We start from the raw sequence: 14723 nt of genomic DNA, 5'->3' as shown, positions 1-14723 counted from the left end.
TGAATATGGCTGAAAAATGTCTCAGACACAGCAGGGAATCTGACTAATAATGGTGTCGTGTGCTATGCTAACATTAGCAAGGAATCTTTTTATGCCTTTAAAAGTGTGAACAAGCCGTGTCACTCATGAGGCAATTATCTCTTGAACAGAATCGCTTTGGGCTTTCAATGTGCTATTTTGTGCTTTGATTCTTTTCAACAAATGACTTTGACGCTCATTAAGAAAGGGGAAGATAATGCACCTCTGTGGCTCTCTTGAGAGAGCTTTTAGAAAGCTTGTCTAGCTTGTGTATTTAAAGCTTGACGTCAGAAAAAATGTCCACGTTTCCAAGAAGTATTTATTGATATCAAATTGATTGATTGGGGTTTCAAGCAGAATTCTACAGTACAGGAAGTATACAGGTGTGTATTATTATTATTATGAATGTTTGATAATTGTATTATATGACATAATAAAATATACTATGCTATGTAATTTATTAATTTATTTTATCTGAAAAATTACTATACATTTAGTTTTTCACTAAAGTTAAAATGAACTAAAGGAAGAATAATTATTTATGTTTATTCAACAGTATAACTTAACATTAACCAAATATTTTATATGAGCACAGCTTTGTTTTTGTTTTGTTTTTTGTTGTTGTTGTTTTTTGTTTGTTTGTTGTTGTTTGTTTTTTTAATGGATAGTGTAGACTAATTCATGGAAATTAATCAAGCTTATCTTATCTTATCTTAACCAACTCTATCTGCATTTTGTCCACCAAAGTTAAATTAGATACTATTAGTATATTGGATCTTGAAACTAATCCAAATAAATTTCACATGCTCAAAGTTTAGTTTGACTGTCCCTTTAAAGAAATTGTTCACCCAGAAATAAAAATGTTCTACAAATTTACTCACTCTCAAGCCAGCCCAGTTTGTTTCTTCATCAGAACAGATTTGGAGAAATTTAGCATTGAATCACTTGCTCACCAATGGATCCACTGCAGTGAATGGGTGCCGTCAGAATGAGTTTTCAAACATCTGAGATAAACATCACAATAATCCATATGACTCCAGTCCATCAGTTAACGTCTTGTAAGGTGGAAAGCTTTATGTTTGTAAGAATCACAGTATTTTTCTGCAAATTTTTATTTTGTGGTGAACTATTTCTTTAAAGGGACAGTATGTTGGATGCTGCAACCAGCAAAATCATGGATTAATATTCAATGTATTGCACTGCCCAAGCCATAACCCTCTCTATGTCTCATTTGCATGTTTGTCCATGAAGCAGATGAAAATTTCATTCTTATTCTCAACAGATCTGAAGAATATTGGACTGGCATGTCAATTTCATTATCACGCACATTAGGTTAGGTGTAATGAGCTTTGCAGTCCAAATGAATGTTAAAGGTTGTCTAATCCTTGTCCGTTGTTTCAGTAGAAATGTAAAATGTTGGCGTGACTGTTCATGGAGAGCAACTCTCAGTCTTTAGACCCTGACCCTCAGTGGGGAAAACTAACTGGTTTATGCCCACTCAGCGGATATAAACCAGTTGCTCTGAGCACGGAGCAATTCATAAGCATTGGAGAGGAGGCCAGACAGATGCCTGACAGGTCTGGACAGCATCTGTCTGGCCTCCTTTCTAATTCTTGTGAATTGCTCCGTGCTCAGTTTTTCTGACCATTTAGTCCCATGCCATCATTTTTTGATAAAGCAGATTGCCCTTTATTTCCTTTCACCCATGGATGCTTGTGTCTATTTGAATTTGCTTTGCATTTATATTGGTCACGTTATATTTAATGGAGGATTAAATGCTTGCTCGTTCTTTATTCTCATTCACTTCATCTTAAATAACAAGCAGACCTTTGATTTAGCAACCACTAACACGTTTGCATTCGTCTACGGTATTATAATATGTGTATGTCTGTATTCACTGTTTGCATGAATCTTTAATGCTTCTTTACTATCCACCATCAAGTTGCTTCTTGCGATTTATTTTCTTTTTGTGTTCTCCTTGCAACCTGGTCTTGATCATGCATTAAGTTTTCTCATTACTGCATGTTTTTGTTTTTTTTTGGTGTTGTTTTTATTTCTTTCATTGCTTGCACATCTGGGTGATATTGGTTCTCCAAAGGAAAGCCAGCATCATGGGCCTGTCAGGAAAGTAGGTACCTTTTTTGTCAAATTTACACCAACAAACTGAAACTACCCGTCTGTCTGTCTGTCTATCTGTGATATTTTGGAATATATATATCTATATATATATATTCCACTGTGCAGGATGGTCTAATTCATGTAATTTGCTAATTCATTACAGTTTTATTAAAGAATAATTTCCGATTCAGGGCTCATCAGAGATGGAGGCAGAACTTCAAAAGGGTTTTAACAGCTCGCCATAACAGCCTCTTTCCTCATTTAAGCTTATTCATGCTGTCTCACTTTCTGTGTTTATTAAAACAGTGCTGGTGAAAAAAGTTTTGTGAAATAGATTCTTCAGCAACAAACGAGGCCGTAAAAAATGTCTGCTAAGTGACATGAATCAGATTGGAACAATGTTGCAGAATAAATAGAATGTTACTTAAAATGTGTTTTTGTGTTTTATCTCATGTTCGTCCTTGAAACATGAGACATTGTGTCGTTCAAGTATTAGAAATAGCACAGCATATTTACTGTACATTTGATGATAAGAGCTCTGCTCTCAGGTTTATTAGCAAAGGATTCAGTGAGTTTGTTTTGTATTAAATGGCCAACCAGGTCACCAGCTCAATTAAAACTCCACCGTTGATGTGAGTTTGAGTTAAATTGAGTTTATAAAACTTTGATAATGTGTTGTCTGTTCCTTTTTTCTGTAAAGCATAGCCAAACTGCAATTATATCTATATACTGTATACTCCAATCCATGTAATTTATTTTGAGGAATTGATCAAGATTTCCTCTTTTGGCAGTTTGATAAATTGTAGTAGGATTGTACTTGTGGGTTTGTTTTTATTGTTCACCGTTAGTAAATAATTGATGCATCCTGCTAGGACATTTACTATTAATCTAGTATTAATCTAGCAAATGATTGTACGATTTCTGTTTAAATGGGCAGCTTCGTATAATGAAAAGATGTCCAGACAAGACATTGAGCAAGTGGCAAATGTTTATTTTCTCCTGGAAGTGGAACTCTAATGATGTCTAATTTCTCTAAGGTCTATTGTATTGAATGGTACATGCCATAATGAATGAAACCCACCAGAAGGTTCAACTACTGGCTGAAACTTAATGTTTCTAATTGAACCTTTTATTTTTAAGCTGGTTGTTAAGCCTGCAATGAAAAAAGAATGATTGAGTAATTTTGGTGTACCACTTATACTTTTATTAAGACCACTGTCGAGCGTAATATTCACTAGTCTTTGTCTCTATTTCTTATCTAGGTGCAGCTGGAGGTCAGAGAGGATTTCTTGGATGTATCCGCTCTCTGAAGATGAACGGGGTGACCCTTGACTTAGAAGAGAGGGCAAAAGTCACTCCTGGTGTAAAACCTGGCTGTTCGGGGCACTGCACCAGTTTTGGGATGTATTGCCGTAATGCCGGCAAGTGTGTGGAGAAATACAACGGCTATTCCTGTGACTGCTCCACCACTGCTTATGATGGGCCTTTCTGTTCAAAAGGTCAGTATGCGTATGCAGATTAGAAATTCATACTTTTAAAAAGTTTTCTGTGAAGTCTGTACACCTTAACCAGAGATATGACACCGAACAGTTCTCTAAACTTGTAACGGAGCGGTAATATCTGAGGGCCACTCTTTGCATGTAAGCTCCGCCTCCCTCATTTGAATATAGTAATAGCATCACTGACATGAGCAGGCACCTTCTGTAGTTCGTGCTCTATGTCGAGACCTCCATCAAGCATCTCGTGCTGTCGGTTTAAAGATGGCGACTCACTGTGAGTCAGGGCCTCTGGTGGTTGCCCTCAGCTTTCAACATCTCCTTCTGTTTGAAATATGCATGAACAACCTCGTAATTGCATGGTTTAACTCACATTTCCATTTTACACATGTTTACTTGTGCCGTCTAGGGTATTGCAGTCAATATCGAATTCTCTCAGATTCTTTGCCTCTGGGTCAGTGCAATTGCTCCCACAGGCTGCCTTACATCTGTGGTTCATACTACATATCACCTTCACTCCAGGAAGAGGAATCACTTTGCTGCTTCATTTGGATTTGGAGCTGTGGATGTGATGTGTTTCTTCTCATGTCTATATGCAATTTAGTGCAATTTTTCTAGATTTATAGGGTTAGCTCACCCAAAAATGTAAATTTACTTAACCTCATGTCGCTTCAAACCTGTATGAGTTTCTATCTTTTGCAGAACACAAAAGAAGATATGAAAAAGAAAAACAAGAAGAAAAATTAGTTTTTTGCTTTTTTGCTTTTTTTTTTTTAGGTCAGTGCATGATACTCAATTGGGTCATAGTGTTTTTTGTTCATTTCGTTTCGCTTTGGACCCCATTGACTTTAATTGTATGGTTTAAAAAACTAACAAAAAAATACAATTCTTCAAACTACAATTCTTCTTTTGTGATACAGGTTTGGAATGGCCTGAGGGTGAGTAAATAATGATTTTTTGAGGGTGTACTATCCCTCTACCTAAATGCAAAGCCAATAAGATATAGAGAATGAAAAAATAACCCTTTTACTACCTAAAAATTACATGTTTCTAAAATATCTGGGCTCATTTAAGACTAAGTCTAAGAAAAGTAGCTCTGAAAGCCTGTTCACACCAAAAGCAAAACTCACAGGTAGAAAATGTTTTACAAAAAAACACTGCAGATTTTAAATATCTCAATGCAAAAAAAAATTATAATTTGACAATTAAAAGATCACTTGCTTTAATACAAAATTAAAATCTTGTACTTAGATAGTTCACCCAAAAAGGAAAATTGTCATCATTTACTACCCCTCCACTTGTTCCAAACCTGTATGAGTTTCTTTCTTCTGTTGAACACAAAAGAAGATATTTTTGAAGAATGTTGGTAACCAAGCAGTTGACGGCAGCCATTGACTTCCATAGTATTTTTTTCCCCTACATTGGAAGTCAATGGCTAGTCAGTGGTTAACTGTTTGGTTACCAGCATTCTTCAAAATATCTTCCTTTGTGTTCAACAGAAGGAAGAAACTCATGCAGGTTTGGAGGGTGTGACTTTGCCAACCCAGTCTCATAAAAATATGTACCTCTGCGTACATTTCTGCAACATCGTTTTTACGTACCTTACTGCACGTTTCGCCGCAGTTTCAAAGAGAAATGTCCACTGAGTGGCGCTAAAACACGGGTTCAATACGTGAACCCTGGCACGTTTTTATTACGTTGATATAGGTACGTATTGCTGTGTTTTTATTAAGTTTCTTCAGGTACGTATTGCGGCAATTCAGAATTCAAATATCCGGGGACTGTCGCTAAAAGTTAATGCTCTATCGTGTTGGAAATATGCCCAACACCAAACCCAACCCTAAACCTACCTGATAGTGTTAACAAATGCAAAACTGATATAAAAACAAATTTTTTGATGCAACGTGCCATTTTAACTTCCTTATATGCAGATTTGAATTGTTTTGTTGAACCGTAGTTACACGGGATTTGAACCAGAGCTCCTCGCCTCTCAAGTACGTCTTCATACTCCGTGAGCTACCGAACAAACCTATCGTCTATGAAAACCCATTGATATGAAGCTGCATATGTGCGGTGCTAACACTCAAAAGCATCCGTTTTCAAATCTCCCAGCATATTAAAAATGTTTTGAAGTCACAACATAATACTCTTCAAGTAATTGTGCGAAAATCATACTCCGTGTGAAAATAATTTAAAAGGTGTCGGAGTTTTACTGCCTCTAGTGTTCATTTTTTTGGAAACTGCAGTGATATGTACTTATTGGTACGTATTTCGCATCTTGCAAAAATGTGCCCCCAGGTACGTATATGCCATGAGACTGGATTGGACTTTGCGGGACTTTCAGTGGGACTTCAAAGTAATAGTAGTTCAGTAGATAAATGATCCAATCCAGGGCCTGTAAAGTTGTTGGTACTCAGAACACATCACAGATGGGATACGTATTTCGCATCTTGCAAAAATGTGCCCCCAGGTACGTATATGCCATGAGACTGGATTGGGCTTTGCGGGACTTTCAGTGGGACTTCAAAGTAATAGTAGTTCAGTAGATAAATGATCCAATCCAGGGCCTGTAAAGTTGTTGGTACTCAGAACACATCACAGATGGGATTTTTTGTACTCAAGAATTGTAATTCCTTATATCTGTACCATCCTTACCCTGCCTTACATGCTCCCGCTGTGTCGAGGCTTTTGTCCCGCAGTGCTACTAAAACATGGTGGGTCTTTCTCAGTTGCCTCTGAACTGTGTGTTGCAGCCTGGTAGAAAAGTAAAGATTGCTCAAGGGCCTCGCAGCAAATTATTAAACCAATCTATAGTCCCTGCACTGATTTCCTTCCTGCTCCCAATACAGCATTTGTACAAAGCTCATTTGTACTTAGCGCTCTGTTCCCGGGGGTAAAACGGCTGAATGAGAGAATGCCATGAATAACAGATAAACCCGCTTCATCCTCTGTGTACATGAGATATTCGTTGCGGGTGCACATTGTCATATTTGTTCACTCTCTTTTTACCCTTGTGTGTATTTACTTCATTACCCATGTTGATTTCCCATGGTTCTTCCTGTTCTAACCCATGCAACAAATCCTGCGTTGTTTATACTGCTTCTGTGTAAGACAAATCCATGCACACTTGTACATGTCCTAGCAGTTGGGTTAAACGATCCGTGTAAGGACTTTTGTTCTCTCCCTCAAGTAAAAAGGTAATAGGAAAGTGTCCTCTTGGTTTATAGCTGTTGAAGAAGCCCCTCATGAATACAAAACATGTCAGTAATGTCAGTTTCCTTGCCATTCTATTTCAGATGGCCAAGTCAGACATCACTTATACATTCCCAGTGCACATTTATTGAATGGTGGCCATGATTTTGCCCGAAGTATGATGTGTTCCTGGTTCATCATCTCTTATTGGTCCTCAAACAGCATTCCTATCAAAGAGTCATAGTTTTAATTAGGACTAGGTATCACCAGCTACCTCACAATACAATTCATATTGCGATACATGTCACGATTCATCTCATTTGTGCAGTTTGCATCACTTTTTCAGGCTAAGAAACAGGTTTCAGAGTTTACACTTAGTTTTAGATTACCTTCTTTATTAATTCAACACATACACTACAATTCAAAGGTTTGGGGACAGTAAGACATAATAATATATTTAAATATTTTTTGTTTTCAATAAGGAATATTAATTTTCATTTTTTTATTGAGAATGCATTAAAATGATCAAAAGTGACAATTAAGACATTTATAAAGTCACAAAAGACTTCTATTTTTAAAGAAATGCTTTTATTTATGTCATGAATTTTTTTTTTATCATGGTTTACACAAGAATATTAAGCAGCACAAACCATTTTCAACATTGTTCAGAAATTATTTGAAAACCAAATCAGCATATTAAAAGGATTTCTGAAGGATCATGTGACAGAAGACTGACATTATGGCTGCTATAAAAAAAAATTCAGATTTGCCGTCAGAGGAATAAATTACACTTATTTATTCAAATATATTAAAATAGAAAAACTGTTATTTTAAATTGTAATAATATTGTACAGTAATACTGTGCCGTTTTTACTATATTTCTGATCAAACAAATGCAGCCTTTGTGAGTTTAAGAAACTTTTAAACATTTAAAAATTTACCAACCCCCAATTTTTTTTTTTACAGTAGTGTACATAAAAGTATCAGTACAATATATGATTGTTTTTGCTCTGGCATATTCCTAACTATACCTAACCCTCAAATCTGATCGATTGTTAAAATTGTTGTTCTAGGACCATCAAGACTGTTACCTAATAGTCGGTATTGTTTGAAGAAACACCTAATTTTTTCCAGATGTTGGTGGTTACTTTGAGGCAGGAACACTGGTCAAGTATAATCTGGTACCTGAAGTGGTCGCTGCAGCTTCCAGCCTGGATGAGAAAAGCGTAATCCACAACCTTCCTGTCGAGACCAACCTGACACGTGAAGATCTGGCCTTCAGCTTCAGCACCTCTACTTCACCCAGCCTTCTGGTCTATGTCAGCTCGAAAACCCAGGATTACATGGCCGTGGTGCTCCGTCAAAATGGTAACATATTGTTCAGTCAAAAAAAGAGTGTTTTTATTGCAGTTCCAAAGAAAAAACATTTTGGGTTCCCCAAAGAATATGTAGATTCCACATTCGACCACTCCAAACAGGTTAACACTTCCTCTATCTTAGAACGGTCAACATTTCATCACTCACATTAAGAACGAGTGAGTTTTCCAAGATGCCACAACATTGTGCGGCCTCTGTTTGTAAAAACTGGCAAGATTTAAACTAAAGTCAATATTACAGATTTTTAAACTGTGGTGACTTTTCAATGTTAGCAAAATCGCCTCCTGAATTCTATTGCAAAAATAGATATTCATACATGCATATACGGTTGCAGACGTATAGTCAACTTTCTCTCAAGTGTCAAATCAAGTTTCAAATATGGCGTATGACTTATGTATAGAGGCCCATAGACCAATTTGGAGTAGACGTCACAGTTACATCACTTGCAGGTCTGCGCGCATTGTGGTGGCAGAAAAACACTGGTGGAGGGAAACGTGTAAACTACATGGAATAAGACAAAAAATGTATCGTTGTGCCTTTGGATGTTAGAATCGTAATGCAAATAATTTTTATAGAATACTATCAAAGTATTTTTATAAAATACTGTCGCCATTTGAAGCTAAACACAGAAGTTTAAATGGACAGACTATAGATGAAACCTGCTATGATTACCCTACGTTTAAAGCATAAATTTGATTTAAACAGTAGGTCTACATAATATTCACATATGCAGTTCATAGGGAACATATTGTATTAGCCCTACAGTTACAGCATGAAATAGCCTACTATTTAAACCTATAACATGTACCTATTTTATCTCACAATTCTGACTTTTTTTCTCTCAAATGCAAGTGTATGTCTCCTAGTTTTGATTTTATAAGTCAATTTAATTCAACATTTGCGAAATTGTCAATTCAGAGGGGAAAAAAGCCAGAAGTGTGGGATTATAAACTAATGATTCTGAGCCGAGGGGAAAAGAGAGAATGACGAGTTGATTTTTCTTATTAGAATTGTGAGATATGATCTCGAAATTGCGAGAAAAAAAGTCAGAATTTTGGAATATAAACTCAAAATTGTCTTTTTTTAAATTCTTTTATTCCATGGCTTCCATAGACTGCTACTTTAAAACTGTAATTTTCTGCCACCAGATAGGCTCCGCCCACAAAAACATCATCACTGTTTGCAAACACCGAAATTGGTCTATAGAAACAACCGCTAATGAGGCTTCTGTGTATATACAGTAGCTCTATGGTTAGAGTTAGCAGAATAATGGAATGTACTTGTAAAGTCAGTAAAATGTCTGTTGAGGGACCATGGTGTGAGATGAACGGTTAAAATCTCATTTGTCCAAACTGTGTATTTAACATCAACAGTGCTGGGCAAGTTACTCTGAAGATTTAATCAAATTACTGATTACTGATTACTCCTTTTAAAAGTAATCACGTTACTGTTCTGATTACTTTATTTCAAAAGTAATTAGTAATTAGTTACATTACTAGTTACGTTACTTTTTTCTCCATTAAATTTATGAAATCCCAGCATACACGCTCCCGATAAATATTTGTTATTAAAGCATCAACATTCACAGAACACTGTTATTTTTAAGTAAAGCAAGCGGCTGCTGCATGCATGGTTTGGCATGGCAGAATGCCAGCAAAGAGCGCTGCATTTATAATCTCTAAAAGACATCTCAGTTCATCGCAATCTCACAAATCTCTATTATAACACAATAAATATTTCTGTCAGGACCACTATCATCAAAGATGATTGACAATTAGCATACAGTTTGAATTGGCGGTATGGTTCCGTTCTGGGCAAGAACTCCCTGCGCATCCATGCAGCCTAGCATGGATGAGAGCAGGGAGAGCAGCTATCGTTGCAGATATCGTTAAAGTTCAATAATGTTATGTACACATTTTAGAATTAGTCTGATTCAAAGGAGAATCAGAAGGCTGAATCCTGACTGACAGAGGAGGAGTTGGGGATGGAGGAGGGTAATAAGCTATTGAGCAATGCGAAAATTGCTGATAATACCTTATATATGAATACTTAGATAGGTGTCATATTCCCATAGGTTGATGGGTATCAGCTGAGAGTCAGCTGATGCGAGCTTGACTAACATGACCTGCCAGAACTAACGCTACGCTTGATATGCATAATGAATCTTTCATAATGTCTACAATTCGTGTGTTATAATGAGAGGATTCATGAGCACGCACATTTCTGCACTTAATTGCTCAACGCTGCAAACACGTGTTATAGCCTAAATAGAAACTCTGCATACGCTTGCACCTGTTAATCGTTTATATTTTATATTAGTTCATGTTGCTTTTTTGCAATAGATGAATAACAATTTATTTGTTTTAGATATTTTATGTTTAGATATTTCTATTTTGCGGGAGTCCCGTGAATCATTTTATTCTCCCTCATCCCGCACACACACGAGTGTCTACCCGCCCATCCGTCTCTAATCCACTGGCACTCGACAGTGCGTGTGCTACATCCTTTTTAGATCTCTAGATTATAAAACACTGCATTCTGTCAGCAATGTAACGCGGCAGTAACGTATAAAGACTTCGGCTTGTAACTATACTCTAATTACTATTTTGAAAATTATAACGCGTTAAATTACTCCGTTACTAAAAAAAGTAATCAAATTACAGTAACGCTTTACTAAGTACTTTACTTACTTAATTATTGCCCAACACTGAACATCAAATATGTTCTGATTAGCTTTTATTGTGCCGCCTCGCACAGCATTGTTGCTTTCAGATATGAACAGACAAATTGCGAACCTATCGCATCGCACCTGGTTAGTCTTCGTTCATCATTAAGTCCGGATGCTGATGCAATACACACATCTGTGTGTGACTGTATGATTGTTCTGCAGCAGTTTTGAAACTGCACTGTAATAATAAAGGAAAATTTATTGCAGCAGGCTAAATTGCTTTTTAAAGTGGAAGTGCAACAGTAAAAGCTAATTATATGACAAATGGCGGAGCGCAGGCAATTACATTCCTGTTTGTTTGGCATAAGCACAACACTGTGATCCTTTTTTTTTTAGTTTAATAGTAAAACGCATCTGGTGTTTAAAGAAAATGACCCTTATTCCCTTTCGTTAAACACCATAAACTCCATAAAACCCAAAGTGGGCACACAAGACTGGTGATACTTATTCTTTAAATTTAGCTGCCTAAGCCCACATTGAATTTTATTCTGTAGTCTCTGAGCAAATTTATCTTGCTGGCCTGAGCTGTAACCCAAATGAGGTAATATTCTTCCCTGCAGCTTGTAGGGCCATTGTACAGTGCAGTAGAGGTGAGTGATGTCAGGGTGCAGAACTGATGCACAATTCTCACTCGCTCAGGCATTCTGCATCCAGGAAGAATGCAGTGCGGTTGAGTTCTGGGTAAATGTGATCTTTATGTCTCACCCTGTTTTACTCAGGTTCCCTGCAGCTGCGGTACAACTTGGGTGGTCTCAGAGAACCCTTCAGTATCGACATTGACCAGAGGAACTTGGCCAATGGGCAGCCCCACACCGTCAACATCTCGCGGGTGGAGAGAGACATAGAAGTGCAGGTGGGAAACACATGAAACTGACCACTCTCAATATTACAATCAGAAACATTGGCCGAAAGTATTATAATACTTATCCAATAATATAGTAGTTAGCTTTCTCACTTCTAAGGTAGTATTTTAACCGAAATAAAACCTCATAAGGAACTTATTTGAAACACTCTTCATGGACAACTACTTTGTTAGCAGGTTGTTCTCTGTGCCGTACAAATAAATTTGTATGTGAATTGCCCAAAAAAATCTACTAAAGCTCATAATTAATTTTACAGTAAAGGCGGACAGAAGCATGTTGCTATACTGAAAGTGCCAATGTTTTAAATAAATTATTTATGATATTATGTTTGTTATAATAATATTATATTCATTATAAAATGAAATTATTTATAATAAACTGTTTTATTAGTGTAATAATCATTAAACAAATGAATAGCTTTGTATAAAAATACAGTATATAGCTATTAGGTTAAAGTGCTGATTTTGAATTAGGGATTATATTACGGGAAAAATTCTATTGATACTTAATGTAATTCGATTTTTATTTCTCTTATATATTTTTGTTATTTTTGTTTAATTTATTACTAATAATATTAATAATAACAATAATGTTTTATTATTAATTATTACATATATTGAGTAAAAGTGCCAATTTTGAATTAGAAACTACATTATGGAACAATATTTTATTGATAATTTTCCCCCAAAAAATCTAAATAATAAAATTATTTTCATTACAATAAAATGAAAAAGATGTGTAAAGATACACTACCATTTGGGATCAGTAAGATTTTTCATATTTTTTACCGAAGTTTCTTGTGCTCATCAAGGCTGTATTTATTTGACCAAAAATACAGAAAAAACACTGTAATTTTGTGAAATATTATTTATTTAAAATAACAGTTTCTATTTTAATGTACTTTAAAATTTAATTTATTCCTGTGATGCAAACCTGAATTTTCAGCATTATTATCCATGTTGGAAACAGTTGTGCTGCTTAATATTTTTTTGGGACCTGTGATACATTTTTCATTATTCTTTGATAAATAAAGAGTTAAAAAGAACAGTGTTTATTCAAAATAGAAATTTTGTTACAACATACATTAGTATTTAAAAGTTTGGGGTCAGTAAATTTTTTCTTTTTTTTTTTTTAAAGAAATAAATACTTTTATTCATGTGTTAAATGGATTAAAAGTGATAGTAAAGACTTACATTGTTAGAAAAGATTTCTGTTTTGAATAAATGCTGTTCTTTTTAACTTTTTGTTCATCAAAGAATCAAAGAAAAAAGTACCACAGGTTCCAAAAAAATATTAAGCATCACAACAGTTTCAACACTGAGAATAAATCAGCATATTAGAATGATTTCTGAAGGATCACGTGACACTGAAGACTAGAGTAATGGCTGATGAAAATTCAGCACTGTGTCACAGAAATAAATTATATTTTAAATTATATTAAAATAGGAAAACAATATTTAGAAATTGCAATAATACTTCACAATATTACAGTTTTTTCTGTATTTTTGATCAAATAAATACAGCCTTGATGAGCATAAGAGACTCCATTAAAAACATTAAAAATCTTACTGATCCCAAACTTTTGAACGGTAGTGTATGTACATATATTATGTAAGAGTGCCCATTTTGAATTAGGAACTATATCAAGAAATGATATACTTTTCTGTATTAAATTAATTAAACTAAATAAAAAATAATACATTAACAATAGAGTACTATATATTTAATAAAAAACAAGTTAAATATAACATTTAGCTCCATATATAGCTCCATACTGCCATCATTGCATTTTGATCCATGAAAGTTACATGTGATGCTGCCTTCAATTTTAGTCAAAAGCAAGTATTTTTCAAGATACAAATGCAGCTTTCTTTGTTTCGTAACAGAATGTACAGAATGTGTCAAATATGTGAGTATGTGAGTGGATGTGTGCCGTGTCTGTTACCCAGGATGCACTGCTTTAGTCTCACAAGCCCAGCTGCAGTAAGGCAGCAGGATAATTGAAAGCCCATATTGATCTCTGAACTGAGACTCAGGGTGAACTGTAGATTTTCTGATGTCCTAAATGGCAGGACACACCGCATCTCATGTGGTCGATAAGCAGGGCATTCAGCAACATGATAATGCAGTGATCAAGATCACAGAAGCATGAGCTCTACCACCCAGGATCAGTGAAAAGTGTGGTAATAACAAATTATATTTGAGGACAGGTGATACTAACTACAGATGGGTCAGGGACTTTCAAAACTATGCCAAAGGCTTGTATGTGCTGGCCGGGACCCTCCTCACCCTTCACCATCACTGTAACACATGTCCTAAGAGAATAATATTTAATGACAGAGGTGCAAAGATCATGTCAGATATACTGTGACCTTGTCAGCAAATTTGTGGGCTTTGTTGCCTTGTTGCTTTTCCCTCTCTCTCTCTTTCTGGTCAGTCTGTGTCTTTGGCTCTTGCTCTGTTCCGGGCTCCTAAATCAAATAATCAAATTCCCGCTGTCTGGATAGATTAGGCACAGCACAGATAAGCCTGTGGGCATAAGGCTTAAAAAAGGACTGTAGCTCTCTTTAAATCTGCCTTATTTCATTTCTTGCAACACAGCTCTGCCAAGCCCAAGATCCTATAGGCCAGAGCTGGAAATCTGGCATGGGGTGAAATATATAGAGATAGAAAGCGAAAACCATAGCCCTTTTACCCTGTCTTTATGGCCCCCTGGGAACCCCGCTGACATTGCAGCAAATAGAAACCCAGAGCCATCCTTCAGACAATGACCTATGTGTGTGAAGGGTTTGGGTGTGTGTGTATGTCTGTGTGTGTGTGTGTGTTTATGACACTGGGGTAACTCTCCTTTATTTTGTTTTGTGTAAAACTGTGTTGAGTGTCCTTTAGCACTACTCACCCAGACACACACACACACACACACACACACAC

The 14723-nt window shown here is 36.0% G+C and overlaps 1 protein-coding gene across 1 annotated transcript in view; it reads left to right on the top strand.

Annotated features, from left to right (window-relative positions):
* Positions 1-11797, top strand: part of LOC107549183 (contactin-associated protein-like 2) — a 57826-nt gene extending 46029 nt beyond the window's left edge. The window contains exons 7-9 of the mRNA XM_016230174.1: positions 3399-3635; positions 7959-8192; positions 11649-11797. Of these exons, the coding sequence (XP_016085660.1) occupies positions 3399-3635; positions 7959-8192; positions 11649-11797 (620 nt within the window). The remainder of the gene's footprint in view (positions 1-3398; positions 3636-7958; positions 8193-11648) is intronic.
* The last annotated feature ends 2926 nt before the right edge of the window (positions 11798-14723 follow it).

Source organism: Sinocyclocheilus grahami, unplaced genomic scaffold (genome assembly GCF_001515645.1).
Source record: "Sinocyclocheilus grahami isolate Dianchi unplaced genomic scaffold, SAMN03320097.WGS_v1.1 scaffold365.1, whole genome shotgun sequence".
NCBI lineage: Eukaryota > Metazoa > Chordata > Actinopteri > Cypriniformes > Cyprinidae > Sinocyclocheilus > Sinocyclocheilus grahami.
Note: the sequence above shows the minus strand (reverse complement) of the source record. Positions and strands in the feature narration are given on the sequence as shown.